A 17,651-nucleotide genomic window follows, 5' to 3' on the forward strand; every position below is an offset into this window, starting at 1 on the left:
TTAATTGAGTCAATCAATCCTGTCTGTAAGTGAGTGCCCACCCTCTCTCTTCTCACTAACAAATTACATAATAACACACAAAAACCTAAAACATTACATGTCGGTTTCCAGTTCCACTCATCCCTGCAGCAGTAAAACAACATGTCAGAGTTTCTTCACTCCCTGATGATCACAGCCTCTGATGAAATGTTAGTGGACCAGTTTTAGAAACTGTAACACTGATGTTATTTCTCATCTGTGACCGTTGGATGGTGGTGAGGATGTGAGCGCTGACATTTCCATGATTTTATGGATGAATAAACACAACCTTGAACTTGAGTAGTGAGTGTGGAGGCTGAAGTGGATGCTGATCTTTATCGTGGTTAGCACTGTTTTCATCAAAGAAAAGACCCGAGAGTCCGCTGAGATACATGTTTAAAGAGACAGTAGATGATTTCAGAAAATTCATTGTGGAGCAGTTTGTTACAACTCTGACATTAAAATCCACAATAAACCACAAACACCAGCTGCCTTCTATCAACTGAATCACTCTGAACTAAATTTAAACACGTTAAGGAAAATCTTTGCACCTGTTCCAGCCAGAGGAGCCACAGATCACTGCTCGCCAAGAGTCTTTACAGTCTTATTAAAATCATAACGATAGTGTTTTAAACAGTAGAAATACAGCGTTCTCGTTACTTGGTAATGTCCCAGGAATGTGCGTCGACAGGTTGTCAATCAACTCAAATATTTAATCGCGATTAATCACAAGATTGTCCATCATTAACCGCGCATTTTGTTATCTGTTCAAAATGTACCTTAAAGGGAAATTTATCAAGCATTTAATACTCTTATCAACATGGGAGTGGGCAAATATGCTGCTTTATGCAAATATGTGTATATATTTATTATTGGAAATCAATTAACAACACAAAACAATGACAAATATTGTTCAGAAACCCTCACAGGTACTGCATTTAACATAAAAAATATGCTCAAATAATAACATGGCAAACTGCAGCCAAACAGGCAACAACAGCTGTCAGTGTGTCAGTGTGCTGACTTGACTATGACTTGCCCCAAACTGCATGTGATTATCATAAAGTGGGCATGTCTGTAACGGGGAGACTCGTGGGTACCCATGGAACCCATTTTCATTCACATATATTGAGGTCAGAGGTCAAGGGACACCTTTGAAAATGGCCATGACCGTTTTTCCTCACCAAAATTTGGCATACGTTTTGAGTTTTATTTAACCTCCTTCGCGACAAGCTAGTATATTTTTAACTTAGCTCTTAGAGTTTCTAATTTCATATACCAGTATCTTCACTCTAGCTTTAAAACTGAGCCTGCTACAACCTCTGAAAGATCGATTGTGTTAATGCATTAAAGAAATTAGTGGCATTAAAACAAATTTGCGTTAATATCGGGTTAACTTTGACAGCCCTAATTGTAATCAAACTTATTTGGAAGACAATACAAAGGCAAACATCAATCACACTTAACAGACGACTTCCTGCTTCAACTTGACTCTAAATAGTTATTGTAGTCGTGGTCACACAGTTTTCAGTGCATTTCCATGCTTTTGTGCATATTTTCAATTTGCATATAAAAAAACGAAGTGGAAATCATAGACTGTATATAAGAAGTGGACGTAGTCACCGTGACGTCCCCCATTGGTTTGTGTACTGCCATTTTGAAGCCTCGAGTTAGGCATTTTTTGCAGAAGGCATCTTGTTTTTTTGCATCCATAAGTGACACGAGACGGTGGAGCTGAGTACAACTGAACGCTGAATAAGACATTTTTAGGCGACCAAAAATGTTATAATGAACTTTGATGGTCCATTTGATTCTAAATGGGACCATAATTTACTAAATGAACATCATTCTGTATTGAAGAAGACTTGAAACTAGTGATTGAGACCATAAACTCATGTTTACAATGTTTACTGAGGTAATAAATCAAGTGAGAAGTAGGCTCATTTACTCATATACTTCTATACAACCAGACTTCTTTTAGCAACCAGAGGAGTCGCCCCCTGCTGGCTGTTAGACAGAATACGTATTTGTTGTTTTATGCCACAGCTCAAATTGAGCTAGAAACATGAAACTTGGCACAATAACTGGAAATGATGTGCAAGTGCTTCCCAAGAAGTATGACTCCAATCAGCCACATGGTGGCGCTGTAATTATCCACATTTCTTTTTGCAACATTTCAAAAGTTTGCTTAAATTTCGCTTGACAATTGAATGGAAACACAACACACATTAATTCTCTCACACACGGATGGCAGTGAGCTACCATCATCATTGGGAGAAATTTGGGTTCAGTATCTCCAACTGCCCAAATGTAAAACTCAAACTGGTCCTTAACGGTGCAACATCCCGTCATGCTCTGTTCATGATGAATGAATGAATGAATGATCTCCCTCATATGAGCTCTTTCTGCACAGTTCACATCTCACAGCTTAAAGGATGACTCTGTCAATTGTCAGTGCTGCTCTTATCGCACTAGTTGTTTCCTCTCATGAACTGCACGATGAAGCTGAAGTCTCTTTAGTGCACTCAGAGCATCTTTAATCTGCTAACAGTCACATTGCAACATCAGCATCTTCAGTTACAACATCTTCTTACTGATCTCACTGTGTGTGCGTGTGTGTGTGTGTGTTACTCACGTCTGTCTCGGTGGCAGTCGCTCCTGAAATGGGTCATGACAAGAGAAGAAGAAGAAGAAGAAGAGGAAGAGGAGGAGGGGGAGGAGGAGGAGGAGAGAGATAAACCCTGCCGACTGAGAGTGTCTGACTGATGCTTCCCTCACTGAGAGAGAGAGGTGACCGCTGAGTATGGCAGTGGGTTGTACCATCTAACACTCCACTGAGAGGGGTGGAGGAGGGATGACCGGTTCATTATCGGGTGAGAGGGAAGGGGGAGAGAGTCTGAGAGGAGAGAGAGATCTGACAACACTGCTAGAGGTGGTGTAAAGCAATGAGAAGTGGAATCAATAGAATAAAAATAGAAGCAACAGAAGGTACCACAACACTGACCTGAAGTTTATGATGTTTCTCCATTAATCCTGTACATCCAGGTCCAATAACAGTCAGGGAATCCTCAGTGTTTGTCCTGTGGAGATGCTACGCACCCTAGTGGATGAAAACAAACTGAAATTAAATATGTATTTTTTTTCTGTTACGGCAAATACAAATCTGAAAACATATAAGAAACCAGAAGGAAGACATTTATATTTTTTGGTTTCATGAAAGGAAAAGAGTCTCATGGAATATTGTTAGTAATTGTTGTTAGTAAGAATTAGGGCTGTCAATCAATTAAAATATTTAATTGCAATTAATCTCATGATTGTCCATAGTTAATCATTATTAATCGCAAATTAATCACACATTTTTTATCGTTTCAAAATGTACTTTAAAGGGAGAATTGTCAAGTATTTAATACTCTTATCAACATGGGAGTGGGCAAATATGCTGCTTTATGTAAATGTATGTATATATTTATTATTGGAAAACAATGAAAAACACAAAACAATGACAAATATTGTCCAGAAACCCTCACAGGTACTGCATTTAGCATAACAAATATGCTCACATCATAACATGGCAAACTGCAGCCCAACAGGCAACAACAGCTGTCAGTGTGTCAGTGTGCTGACTTGACTATGACTTGCCCCAAACTGCATGTGATTATCATAAAGTGGGCATGTCTGTAAAGGGGAGACTCATGGGTACCCATAGAACCCATTTTCATTCACATATCTGGAGGTCAGAGGTCAAAGGACCCCTTTGAAAATGACCATGACACTTTTTCCACGCCAACTAGTATGACATGGTTGGTACCAATGGATTCTTTAGGTGTTCTAGTTTCATATGATACCAGTATCAGTACTCTAGCTTTAAGACTGAGCCAGCTACAACCTAAAAATCACAAGTTGTGTTATGTGTTAAAGAAATTAGTGATGTTAAAACAAATTTGTGTTAACGTGTTATTATTGCGTTAATTGTGACAACCCTAAAATAAAGATATTTATATCATTATTGTTGTTATTATTATTATGCCCGGTGCGGAAGCTCAGAAAAATCAACTTTGTTCCAAATTAAAATGATGTTGCTTTTTTGCCATGGAATAGTCATGTTCTGTGTGAAAATGCTCCTGACAAAAACAACAAATTGACGTGCAAATTAATCCTACAAAAAAAATGCCCCCGGTATGTAAAGGGTCTGTTCACACAAATTCCATATTTGTTAGGTATATGTCTCAAAACCTATTTTTGTTTAGTAGAAATAATAGTCCCAATGAAAACAGCTCAAATTGGGTCTCTAGATTAGCCAGACAATATTGTTTAATTTTTAAAGATTTTTTTATTGCTATAAGTAGCACAAAGAAAAGCACATTGCATGACATTGTATTGGCATGGAGGCAGAAATCTCAGAGATTAATATCTCTAAACCAAAAGTATCTGCATGAACTGACCTTTTAAATATCAGTTCATCAGTTCAGTTCGAGCCTTAAAACTCTTCTCAGAAAGTAAACGATATGTTTACCTCTGGACTTCAGGAAGCTTTGATTGGTTGATAAAAGTTTAATCAGCGTTTATAAATTGACCCGACCAACCAGCCGCTGTCCAACTCTGTTTTAATTACAAAATCCATTACATGATTTCATTTTAATTAAAGCTGTCCCATCTAATTAAGATATGATGATGAGGGGAGCCGGGGCGTCTCCTGGGCTTCTTTATTTATCTTGGAGTTAACCTCCGTCAGCAGCCGGCTCGCAGCCTCCCGGCATGCATTTAAATGAGGGTTTATCCATCAGACCACACGGTCAGTGCAACACACACACACACACACACACACACACACACACACACACACACACACACACACACACACACACACACACACACAATAATCGTCTCTTGCCGTAAACACAAATATATAAATATACAAACATTTGACAAATATTAAATAACAACTATATGTTTCGGATTTCTCTGCTTTTGTTTGTAGTTTGATTTTGAAACATCTTTCATACTGTATCAGTTACTGTTATTATAAAGTATGCAATATATTACAGTATAATCTACACAGTATACCATCTTGACAGGAAGTACACATTAAATAAATACGTTTTACTGTTTTGTGTCAACAGGAAATGATACGAGAAAGATGTCAATCAAACTACGACTTTGGAAAGCTGCTGCAGGCGATTCAATTAACAAAGAGGAAGCATATGAAGACCCATGATGCTCATTTTCAGGTGCATACTTGTATTTTTGGTTTCTACTAGAATATGTTTACATGCTTTAATGTTCAAAAAACATCAGCTGGCCCAGTCTTTTGTGATTTGTCAACAAAACCAAACTCTTCAGACTCCGCTCCAGCGCCGCTCTAACTAGCTTTGTTTGAGGGCGTGCCAAACTATGGAGGACGGAACCTGCCAAAATAAAAAATAAAAAATGTATAAATAAATAAATTACTCGATAAATAAATGAATGTCACTAAATGTAGAAAAAATTTGAGTAAAAATAAACGTAGCCATAAATTAATTGATAAAATTAATTGATAAAATGTTTCTGTTTTTATTTATTTATTTATTTATCTTTGTCTATTTTTATCTTTATCTGAATTCCTTTATTTATTTACTCTTCTGTTTAATGTTCCCTTTTATCTATTTATGTAGCCCCATTATTTGCATAATGAAGTAGAAATCCATAAAGAAATGTATAAAGAAAATAAATAAATAAAGGGTGAAATGCAAAAGAAAAATCATGCAAATCATGCGAAAATTAATTAATTAGTTAATTATACATTATATTATACTGTACCACTTATACTATGTTATGCATGTTACAAATGTATTGACTTTGTATTTTTAGAGAAAAGAGAGAAAAAAAATACAAAAAAGAAAAATATTAGCTCTGAAATGATCATCAATGAATCGATTAGCAAATCGAAAGAGATAATTGGCGACTATCTTGCTAACTGATTAATCCTTTTCTTCAGCTTCAGCATTAACTTTTGGATATTTGGTCGGACAAAACAAACATTTTGAAGACATTTATTTGAGAAATTTAGATGAGAATTTTTTTTCACTATTTCATAGAGCTGAACGAATAAGTAATCTGCAGATAAATCAAGTGATGTGAGTACATTTACTTTTAATACTGTACATTTAGTTAATTTCACTTACATACTTTTACTTAAGTAACATTTTGAATTCAGGACTTTGACTTTAAATGACATATTTTTACATTGTTGTACTGGTACTTTTTACTTTACAAAAATATCTAAATACTTCTTCCATCACTGTGTATATTAGAAGACTACAGGTCAGTTTTTAATACAAGCTTTCTGTTCGATTTCTATTTTTACAGAGGCATCAATAAAACAAACATTAACTTCAGAAACAAAGAGAACCTGAGTTTTGTTTGTGTCTGAAAACCAACTTTAGTAAATCAGCTCTCAGCCTTCATGTGGTTTTTCATGCTTCAAAGCTTCATGTTGTATTTAGTGACTCCACCAACATAAATAATCATTTCCCAAATATGTGTTTCTGAGAGGACTTTCTTTGGGTTCAGACTTCAGCTGCATATTTGGAAAAAGACAAAAACTTCTTTTCTGCAACACAAAGGTTGTAATGAGAGACTGAGGCGCCGCCTGGTGGACGCCAGACTCGCTGCACCAATACAACACTAAATCACATCAAACTGAAGCATTTCTACATTTTGATTTAGTTATATTTAACCATCATCTATCATCTTAAAACTACTGTGTGGAACATGTTACACGATAACATATTCAGATTCTCAATTCTACAGTAAATATTTATAATTACATATTTCTGTTCATATTGCATTTTTAATTGATAATAATGTATGACTAATAATAATCAAATACGAGAATATATGATAGTACAACAGTCACAGTTTAATACTTAAACTACATTTTAATGTTTATACTGACATACTTTTACTGAAGGAACATTTTTAATGCAGGACTTTTACTGTAACAGAGTATTTTTACAGTGTGGTATTAGTACTTTTACTGTAACAGAGTATTTTTAAAGTGTGGTATTAGTACTTTTACTGTAACGGTATTTTACCGTGTGGTATTATTACTTTTACTGTAACAGAGTATTTTAACAGTGTAATATTACTACTTTTATTTGTAGAAGAGTATTTTCCAGTGTGGTTTTAGTACTTTTTACAGAGTATTTTACAGTGAGGTATTACTACTTTTACTTGTTACAGAGTATTTTACAGAGCGGTATTAGCACTTTTACTTATTACAGAGTATTTTCCAGTGTGGTTTTAGTACTTTTTACAGAGTATTTTACAGTGAGGTATTAGTACTTTTACTTGTAGCAGAGTATTTTACAGTGAGGTATTAGTACTTTTACTTGTAGCAGAGTATTTTACAGTGAGGTATTAGTACTTTTACTTGTAGCAGAGTATTTTACAGTGAGGTATTAGTACTTTTACTTGTAGCAGAGTATTTTACAGTGAGGTATTAGTACTTTTACTTGTAACAGAGTATTTTACAGTGTGGTTTTATTACTTTTACTTGTAGCAGAGTATTTTACAGTGTGGTAGTAGTACTTCTACTGCAGTAAAGGTTCTGAATACTTCCTCCACTACTGCATACATTAGAGGACTACAGGACAGTTTTCATAAAAGCTTTCCGTTTGATTACAGTTTTATATTTTTGAATACTTCACATCAAATTCAAGGAGTTTTCAAGGACAGTCAAGACCTTGTTTGGTAGAAAGAATAAATCTTGTTCAGTAATTTTAAAAACACCGATCGTGTCTTTTTATTTGCTTCTTTTAGTTCACGAGCTTCTAGGGATTTAGAGATAGTACATGTAGATTATAGTGTCTGTTCACACTCTGCCATTATCATTCTTTAGATATGACTCCATATAACTGATGATGCTTTCAGGGTCTCTCTCTCTGGGGGGATAATCCAGGCGGGGCTATCAGCAGATATGGCTGCCCTGTCATTTAGGAGCCACACCACATTATCCTTCATGACAGCAGGTTTAGGGTTTCAAAAAAAAGCTGCTGTAAGTGGAGCAGAAGTCACATTCCTGAGCCGGAGAATGAATCTGAAATAGTCACTAAATTGCAGCCGCTTTGTTCTTCGGATGATGATTAAAAAGACGCCACCAGTGGCTTCTAATTTGAGAGTCTATTTCTGGGGATGCTGATGGATCAAAAAAGTGAAAGTGTGGTTCCAGATGTGGGCGCCTCTCTCCTCTGAAGAGGAGGAGGAGGAGGGTGGAGGAGGGTGGAGGGGTGGCGGCGAGTGAGTGGAGGAGAAATTTGGCAAGTGCCCTCGAAAAGAAGCCGAAGGAGAGGAATTGATTTAGTTTTAGAGACGCCGTGGAGGAGCTGAGGAGTCTGAAGAAACAAGAGATTTATCAGGATGAAGATCGTTGGGGTCGTTCTGTTGATGCTGAGTCTTCATCACATGTCCTTCTCTTCTGCTCAGGTGAGTACAGGTGACTCTGTGTTACTGTGGTTTGTTTCACAGTGTTTCTACTGAGGAGGAACATTAATTCTCTTTGCATCCAAGAGTTTATTATATACTTGTTTCACTGAGTCCTAACAGTAGTATTTTTGTACTCACTATACTTCTAGATTGATGCTCAGGTTAGAGCAGCAGTTAAAGGATAACAATATATATATTTATTTATTTATTTAACGTTTATTTTTACTCAAATCTTTGCTGTTTTCTTTGGTGAAATGTTGAAATCTGTACATGCATCATGTGCACAGCAGTGATTGAAGAAGTACTCCGATCTTTTATTTAAGTAAAAGTAGTAATACCACAGTGCAAAACTACAAGTTACAAGTAAAAGTCCTGCATTCAAACCAAAGTTATAATAGTTTAGAATTTTCAATTATGTTTTATTTTATTTTATTTTTTACTTTTCAATTTAATTTTAGTTTAGTTTTAGTTAGCCTTCAGAGTGTGTTTACTAGTTTTAGTTTAGTTTCAGTTTTTCAGAAAGGTTTAGTTTTGGTATTTTATATGGTCTGTCAATCGATTTAAATATTTATTCCCGATTAATCACAAATTAATTGCATATTTCTTATCTGTTCAAACCTTAAAGGGAGATTTGCGAAGTATTCAATACTCGTATCACCATGGGAGTGGACAAATATGCTGCTTTATACAAATGTATGTATATATTTATTATTAGAAATCAATTAACAACACAAAACAATGACAAATATTGTCCAAAAACCCTCACAGGTACTGCATTTAGCATAAAAAATATGCTCAAATCATAACACGACAACCTCAATCCCAGGCCAGAGGTCAAGTGAGCCCTTTGAAAATGGCCATGACAGTTTTTCCTCGCCAAAATTTAGAGTAAGTTTGGAGCGTTATTTAGCCTCCTTTACGACAAGCTGGTATGACATGGTTGGTACCAATGGATTCATTAGGTTTACTAAGGAATCCATTGGTACCAATAGGTTTTCTAGTTTCACATGATACCAGTATCTTCACTCTAGCTTTAAAACTGAGCCCGCTACAACCTAAAAATTGCAAGTTGCCTTAATGCATTAAAGAAATTATTGGCGTTAAAATGAATTTGCATTAACATGTTATCATCATGTTAACTTTGGCAGCCCTTGTTTTTATATATTAAGTTTTAGTTTGTTAATGCTTGATTATTTAATTAATTTATTTTCTTTCCTGGTCTTATAACATTGCATGTTCTGTAATTGCGCTCCAACATGTTGAACTCAGGTTCACCCTCCTCTTTCTCCACCACTGGGTCACTAACAAACCTCAGAGACGCCTCCAGACACACAAACCCAGAGCTTCTTTCTTGTGTTGTGTTAGTGAACCAGTGTTTTAACCGTCAGCTGGAGGTCAGCGGTTGGCTCCGGTCCAACTATCACTCAGGTGTTACAGCAGCTTCACCTCTATGTATAGACCTCACACCTGAAACTCACTGCAGACTGGAGACACACAGGGTGGGTAATGATTGCCTCAGATTAACAGGAAATCTGTGGAGCTGCAATAATTAATCGATTAGTTGTCAATTATTAAATTAATCGCCACCTATTTGATAATCGATTAATCGGTATGAGTAATTTTTCAAGAAAAAAAGTAACAATTCTCTGATTCCAGTTTCTTAAATGTGAATATTTTTTCTCTATGACAGTAAACTGAATATTTTTGAACACTGATCCAAACATAGACCAAACAACTAATCGATTAGAAAATAATCGCTAGTTCCAGCCCTAGAAATTTGTAGTTTTGGGGGAAGCTGTGAGGGACGTTTATTTGTTATTTATCTTTAATCAACAATATGGCATTTTCAAAATGTGTTTATTATCGTCCCCACAGTCAGTTGAGAAGATGGAAATCAGTTTTATCTCCAGTACAAAGATACTGAAGCTCCAGGCAGGCACGTGCTCTGTATCTCCCCTACAACGTACCACCAACAGCAACAACAAGAAAGCACCAGTATTTCATTCACATAACACAAATATCACAACTATTATGAGGGGTGGAAGAAACACAAATTCATTGATAAAAATGGAGATGATAAAGATGCATGTGAATTTTATTTTTATTTATTTATTAGTTTATTTGACAGGGACAATACATAGGCACTGTTACACTTAATTAAAGTGCAACTGATGCAAGGTATATAGGACTTCTAGCCATAGCTAATTTGCAGACCTTGTCCCTGGTTAGGCTTTTAAGAGAAGAAAATACATTTAAAAAAAATAAAGGATAGCACATCTTACATGAAATCACATAATCCAACATCGTACATTACAATCAATTTACATATGTACTGTATGTTCCCAATCAATATTCAGTGATCACAGGTTTGGTTTAGTTTCAGCCAGTGTTCCACCTTTTCATTAAATGTTTTCAGGTCAGGTTGTATTTTTATTTCTGTTCGTAGGGCGTTCCAGAAATGTGTTTTTTATCTATAAAAAAATGGATGTAAAAACTTCCCTTTTCTTCAATTATTTGTTGTGACATCGCCCCTTGAGGCCATTTTCCTTAAATGATAAATGTCAATTTTGTGTTGTGAATGAATGGTGAAAATGATGAGACATGGTTTTCACTGTTTTAGAGAAATCAGCTTTAAATTAATCAAATCACCTGATCATTTATCACTCCAGTTTTCACTTCACATGCATCTTCATCACCTCCATTTTTATCAGTTAGTTTTTGTAACTTCCACCTCTCATAAGCCAGTGTCACTGCTCAAAGTGTCATACTGCTTTATTTTTACTGAAGGAACATTTTCAATGCAGGACTTTTACTGTAACAGAGTATTTTTTCACAGTGTGGTATTAGTACTTTCACTGTAACAGTATTTTTACAGTGTGATATTAGTACTTTTAATTGTAACAAAGTATTTTACAGTGTGGTATTAGTATTTTTACTGTAACCGAGTATTTGTACAGTGTAATGTTAGTACTTTAACTTGTTAGAGTATTTTACCGTGTGGTATTAGTACTTTTACTTGCAGCACAGTATTTTACAGTATGGTATTCAAACTTTTACTTGCAGCACAGTATTTTACAGTGAAGTATTAGTACTTTTACAATACTAAAGTAAGAGGACATTTTGCTGATCCATATACAAATAACACATTAACCAGGTCTGCACAATAACTCCTATAACCTGGTTCCTCAGTCTTTACAGCAGAGACAGACAGCATGGTGTAGAACAGTTAGCTATTTTCAAAATAGCCTCAATTTCAGCTCCTCAAAGTGCAAACTCCACTTTCTCATGTGCATCAAACACATGAAATGTGCGCAAGCGAGTTTCATCAGCAGCTTAAACAACAACTACAGAGTAAATAAAACGTTTTACCTTCTCACATCTGAGCTCTAACACCTGCTGCCTCTTCTCTTTAGCGGCACTGACGTTAGCTCTGCTAGTAGGCCGGGCTCCCATTGGCTGGTGAGAGCTGGGGGGCGGGACTAAACTACAGGTGTAGCGTGATTGACACATTCTTCAGCAAAAGTTTCTCATCTGGGAAACTTCTCTTCTTTTGAGAGAAGTTTCCCAGATGAGAAACTTTTGGGAAAAGCCAGCCATTTTGGACTGAAAGCATCTGGACAATAGTAAAACGTCCGCCTACAAAGTGACGTACAAAAGTAAAACTATCCATCCATCTGCAACCGCTTATCCCGTTAGGGGTCGCGGGGGGGCTGGAGCCGATCCCAGCCGACATTGGGCGAAGGCGGTGTACACCCTGGACAGGTCGCCAGTCCATCACAGGGCTGACACATAGAGACAGACAACCATTCACACCTACGGGCAATTTAGAGTCAACAATTAACCTAACCTGCATGTCTTTGGACTGCGGGAGGAAACCGGAGTACCCGGAGAAAACCCACGCTAACACGGGGAGAACATGCAAACTCCACACAGAAGGGCCCCAAGCCAGATTTGAACCTGCAACCCTCTAGCTGTGAGGCGCCAGTGCTAACCACTGCACCACTGTGCAGCCCCCAAAAGTAAAACTAAATTATTTATATTCTATCGTCATATTTAATGTCTATACTGAAATGGTCTGTGTTGAACAATAACAATATAATTCATATGCATACCGTTATAACTATTTATTTATTAAACTTTTTTGCCCGGCTGCTTCCCAGAGGAGCATAAAGTGAGCGATGGACATTTAATGGAAGTTAGAAAAATACACAGATTTTGAGAACAATCTCAAGCTTTTTCATGTCAAGGATCCAAAATGGAGTCCAATAGACCACAGACCATGGATGTAGAAGAGGTTGTGTCCTGTGCTTTTGTCCTGCGTGTTATTAAATAGCCTACAACTCCATTAAATTATGTTGATGTCATGCTACTAGCACTACTAGCTACTGGCCGACAGCCGGTTGTTTGGGAACAGAGACGTTAATACATCCACCACGGTACAGGCTGACAGCATACAGCACATGGGTGTATTAGAAGATAATAAAAGTGATGAATTACAGCCAATATATCCATTATTACAGCCGCACACAGCTAGCAGGAAGCTGGCAGAACCGGATATGTCATATGAGCGTGCAGGGCGGTGCAGTCCCGTGGGTCCGATTTTATCGTCTGACCAGATCAGACACCCTTAATGCAACCTGTTCATGTCACCCGTGCTCTTTTGGATGACAGTACAGTGTATCAGTTTCCACTATTCCTTTTTACTTTGATCTGCAAACTTTTTGGTCGTGAAACTCTTTCAATAAACAGATCTTTACAAATATCAGAAAACGTTTTAGTGTAAGACATCAAGGCTGAACATCAAGACTCGTTTCACAAGTCTGGACATGTAAGAGCCATACGAGGACGCAAAGTGGGTTCAGTAAAATAAAGCAGATCAAAAATTCTTCTCAGTCTTTCCTCTAATGTCTCCTCGTCCCCGTCCACAGGACTGTACGTCCACCAACGACCTGCTGAACTCGCTGCGGGAGGTGGAGAAGATGTTGGTGGCCCAAGAGGCGTCGTACCAGCAGGGCCTTCGCTCCCTCAGGAAGAAGATGAGCGCTCTGCACAACAGCACCATGGCCCTCTTTAAGACTGGCGGTGAGACTTTATCCTGGTGTAGAGATACTAGTATCTTCACCTGGGGTATAAGGTATAAGGTTGAGTACGTTCAGAAGGTGAATTAACTTGTCTCTATCTGCTCCCAGCATCCTGCTCCAAACCAGAACCGCCCCCTCACGGCCGCAGACTGGGCAGGGTGTTTGGCGTCGGACACGAGGTCCACTTCCTGTGCAAGCCTGCCTACGAGCTGATTGGCCCACGCACACGAGTGTGTCTGGAGTCTCTGAGGTGGAGCGGCCAGCAGCCAATGTGCAGAAGTAAGTACCAATCCTGGACCAGAGTACTGATACTGGTTCAGTACCAGTAGTTTTATGACGTTTTTTTTCTTTTTTCAGTCTTCAACAGCACCGGAAACACCCTGGCCTCTTTCTCTCCTGCTGCTCCTTCCTCTTCATTCCCCATCTCTGCTGCTCAGTCAGATTCCTCCTCCTCCTCCTCCTCCTCCTCTTCCTCCTCTTCAGCATCTTCGCCTTCTCCTGTCTCCTCTTCATCACCCACGCCTCCCCCCTCCTCCTCCGTCCGTCCGTCTCACTGCACTCACTTCCTGGGCTCCACCCGCTGCACCTGTGACGTGGGTTTCACCATATCAGGACGCGACAACAACATCTGCACAGGTGATAAATATTTCTCACCAATAACTACTACTACTACTAGTAGTACCACTACCATATGGAACTACCACTACTACTACCACTAACATATGGAACTACCAATACTGCTACTAGTACTACTACTAATATTTATGGAAAACCAATTGAGCTTTAATCCTTGGTATCAGACGTGAGTTTACTCTATTAGTCACTCTTTGTCAGCACTAGTTGGATATTTGGTTGCACTAGTCACTTAGTCGTCACTCCTTTTCAGCAACTAGTGGCACTTTTGTCCAAAGAGTTCCATCAGAATCCATACTAGTGACGCCGGGCGCCGCAGTAGTACCACCAAAGTACATACTAGTCAGCTTTTTGACGCACTAGTGGCCCTCTGGACTGAGGAAACTGACGTCTGATGTCAAGAATAAATGCTCAATCTGATTTCCATATTCCATATACTACTTCTTCCACTACTACTACTACTACTACTACTACTACTACTACTACTGAAGATCCTGTTTGTGTTTCAGATATCGACGAGTGCCGTCTGTTTCCTCTCGGTCAGCCCGGCCGGCTCTGCGTCCATCAGTGTGTAAACACTCCCGGCAGCTTCCACTGCTTCTGTCCCGCCGGCTACGACCTCTCCAGAGACGGACGCAGCTGCACAGGTCAGAGGTCAAAGGTCATCCCGATATGCTGGGGGGAGAATGTTTAGAGACGTGTTGTAACTGTCCGTCTCTGTCCTTCTGTGCTCAGACGCCGACGAGTGTGAAAACCGGATGCACAACTGCACAACAGACCAGGTGTGTGTGAACACCTACGGAGGTTTCCAGTGCGTGGTGGTGGAGTGTCCTCACATGAAAAACGCCACGTACATCAAGACGTCACCGATGTAAGAATCACATCCAGTAACATTTACATCCTTCTGCTGATAGCTTTCCTTAGTTTCATCACTGCAGCGCTACAAATCTCCACACCACATCTGTAGGATGTGACAAGTAAAAAAAAAAAAAATTCTTCTTACATCATCGAGCTTTAAAATAATAAAGAGTTAAATCACATCTCAACAGCACAATGAAACTGCTAACAAAGCAAGCAGAGGACAAAGAAAACCAGAAACCTTCTCACCACAAAGGACAAAGACTGGGCGATGGAGAGAGATTTGAAAACAATGAGTTCTACCTCCATGTCAGCCCCTTCCTGTCTCCTCCCGACCGTTAGCGTCCCTCCTCTGACAGCCACCGGGCTGAGAGTCAGCCTGAGGTTTGGCCTCAGACGCCCTGCTGAGGTTTTCAGACTCCAGTCAGCTGATCAGCTGGTGGCGGTCGAGAGGCGTGAAATAGGAACTAAATCAAAAGTGGTTTTAGAGGTTTGATTTATTCCTACAGCTGGATCATAATTGTGTGTTTTAGTAATGCAGGGAGGGCAGCGCTGTGGTGCGCAGACTCTCAGGGCGGGAAGCAGGGTTACATGTTCATTCTGCCAGAGAGTTGCAAATAACAATGTCAAAAGCTGCTTACTAAAGATTAAAAAAATGGGTTTGGGGTTAAGAATTTAGTTCTTTAGATATTGGTCTTCACTTTGTATGCAGAGAAAAAGTTACTTTCCACACCTTAAAAATCTGTGTGATGTAAATTTCAGCAATTTGACATATGACTATTTCACAGAAATGTCTAACAGGAAAAAATCTGTCAACAGAGCAAATTAAACCACAAGATAAGAAATAAAAAGGCTATTTTTTTCATATCACTGTGTCTTTAAAAACAATCGACGATGTCGATGGATGTCCACCAGTTCATAAAATAATTCTGGACTCTGGAGCGCTTCATAAATGTCTTCTTCAAACGTCCGGCTGACTCAATGCTCCATGTCAAAGGGGGGACGAAAGCACATTATTCCAAAACCCAAATTCTTCGATAAATGTCCCATTGGAGTGAAAGCCCATTAGTTCAACAGCCCGTTATCCCGAAAACAAAAGCCCACTGGAGTTGGAGTTCGGTGACTGCCGGCCTTACTGCTTTTCAGACTCTGTTAACATATTGCTCAATTTGACAGATAACTTATAAATCATAACATAACTAATTTATCTCATGTGGACGGTAAACTCCAGGAACATGTTTCATCTTCTCAGGTGCAGATACCAGACAGGAAGTGACTTTAGAGTAAAAACATCCTAAATCATCCATAACGATATTTACTTTGTGTTTCTGCAGGCGCTGTGAGAGGAACCCGTGCATGCTGGGAGACAAGGCGTGCACTCAGGCGCCAAACTCCATCTCCTTCCACTTCCTGTCCGTGGTGTCAAACATGTCCGCCCCCCGCGTCCTCTTCCGGGTGTCGTCGGCTCGCGTTCTGGGCGACACGCTGCGTTTCGGCCTGGCAGGCGGCCGTGGGCGGGGCCACTTCAGCGTGCAGCGATCCGGCCGGCAAACCGGCACACTCCTCCTGGTGACGCCCATCAAGGGTCCCGCCACTCTAGAGGCCGAGGTGGAGATGAGCGAGCTGGAACGCCATAACCTGCTGGGCCGCTACCTCACCAAGGTCACCCTGTTCGTTTCTCCATACGAGTTTTAGGGGGAGGACTGAGGGGTTCAGGGTTTACCAGCGTTTGGTGCCGGACCAGTTCACCCAGAAATAAAGAGCCTGATGAACTTTTACAGTCCAACTGAAGTCACAACAGTTATCGTTTTTACAAGTTAAAAATCTGTAAAAGTGAGTTTTTAAATTACTGTTAATGTTTTTTTATTATTGAGGGATATAAAAAAGATATACAATTTTTGGAGTTGTTGCCACACGAGGTATTGCAACTTCCATGTTCATCAATTGACGCACACCGGCCCATAAATAATTGGTACAGGAGCGGCTGTAAAACGGTGAGTAAATTCTTCTGGAAGTCACAAACCCTAAAGATCTTTGCATACCAAGTTCAAATTTTCCAGCCCGCTCTCACTCCCAACTCATCAAATATCGCCATTTGGTCAGTGCCCCTCGGCATCAGAAACCGACACACGGAGGCACCCTTTAGCGACAGTATGTGACAAACTGGGCTTTCAGCTAACTCCAACTCCAAACCCACCTGTGGCGTTATTCGATGGTTGGAGCAAGTGACGTAGTATTAATAGCATAAGAGTCCGTTCAGGGCAGAAGGAGGCGAGGGGAGGTGGATGGGTCAAACAAACACAAGACTTTCAACCAGGAGTGACACGGACATGGCTGTTCGTGTCCAGTGTGAAGCTAAAAGTACCATTGACTAATTTTGTCACATCAGTCAAGCGGCGGTATTTGACGAGTTGGGAGTGAGAATGTGTTGATTTTTCGTCTGAAATTGACGCACATTTAAAAATAAATACAACTTCCCGTTGTGTCAATCACATTTACACAGCAACTCTAAAACTTTCGCCCATCATAAAAATTTTCGTAACAGGTTTGATTTTCTGTGTTTTCTCGCATCCGTCAAAAGCAAAAAGAGGGTTGTTT

The 17,651-nt window shown here is 39.2% G+C and overlaps 2 protein-coding genes across 3 annotated transcripts in view; one reads left to right on the forward strand and one right to left on the reverse strand.

Moving 5' to 3' along the window:
* LOC141766538 (RNA-binding Raly-like protein) overlaps nucleotides 1–11,916 on the reverse strand; it is a 53,042-nt gene extending 41,126 nt beyond the window's left edge. Inside the window, exons 1-3 of one of the 2 annotated variants that reach the window (XM_074633471.1) lie at nucleotides 11,851–11,902; nucleotides 3,023–3,118; nucleotides 2,654–2,914 (exon numbers count right to left, since the gene is read on the reverse strand). In XM_074633471.1, the coding sequence (XP_074489572.1) occupies nucleotides 2,654–2,690 (37 nt within the window). In that variant the 5' untranslated portion in view covers nucleotides 2,691–2,914; nucleotides 3,023–3,118; nucleotides 11,851–11,902. Of the gene's footprint in view, nucleotides 1–2,653; nucleotides 2,915–3,022; nucleotides 3,119–11,850 lie in introns of both variants that reach the window. The other variant, XM_074633472.1, reaches the window with a different exon arrangement.
* LOC141766859 (fibulin-7-like) lies at nucleotides 8,416–16,994 on the forward strand. Its single transcript, XM_074634035.1, has 7 exons — nucleotides 8,416–8,481; nucleotides 13,410–13,563; nucleotides 13,671–13,841; nucleotides 13,920–14,198; nucleotides 14,705–14,842; nucleotides 14,931–15,066; nucleotides 16,388–16,994. The coding sequence occupies exons 1-7, from the start codon at nucleotides 8,416–8,418 to the stop codon at nucleotides 16,746–16,748; spliced, it is 1,305 nt and encodes a 434-aa protein (XP_074490136.1). The 3' UTR covers nucleotides 16,749–16,994.
* The last annotated feature ends 657 nt before the right edge of the window (nucleotides 16,995–17,651 follow it).

Source organism: Sebastes fasciatus, chromosome 4 (assembly GCF_043250625.1).
Source record: "Sebastes fasciatus isolate fSebFas1 chromosome 4, fSebFas1.pri, whole genome shotgun sequence".
Taxonomy (NCBI): Eukaryota; Metazoa; Chordata; class Actinopteri; order Perciformes; family Sebastidae; genus Sebastes; species Sebastes fasciatus.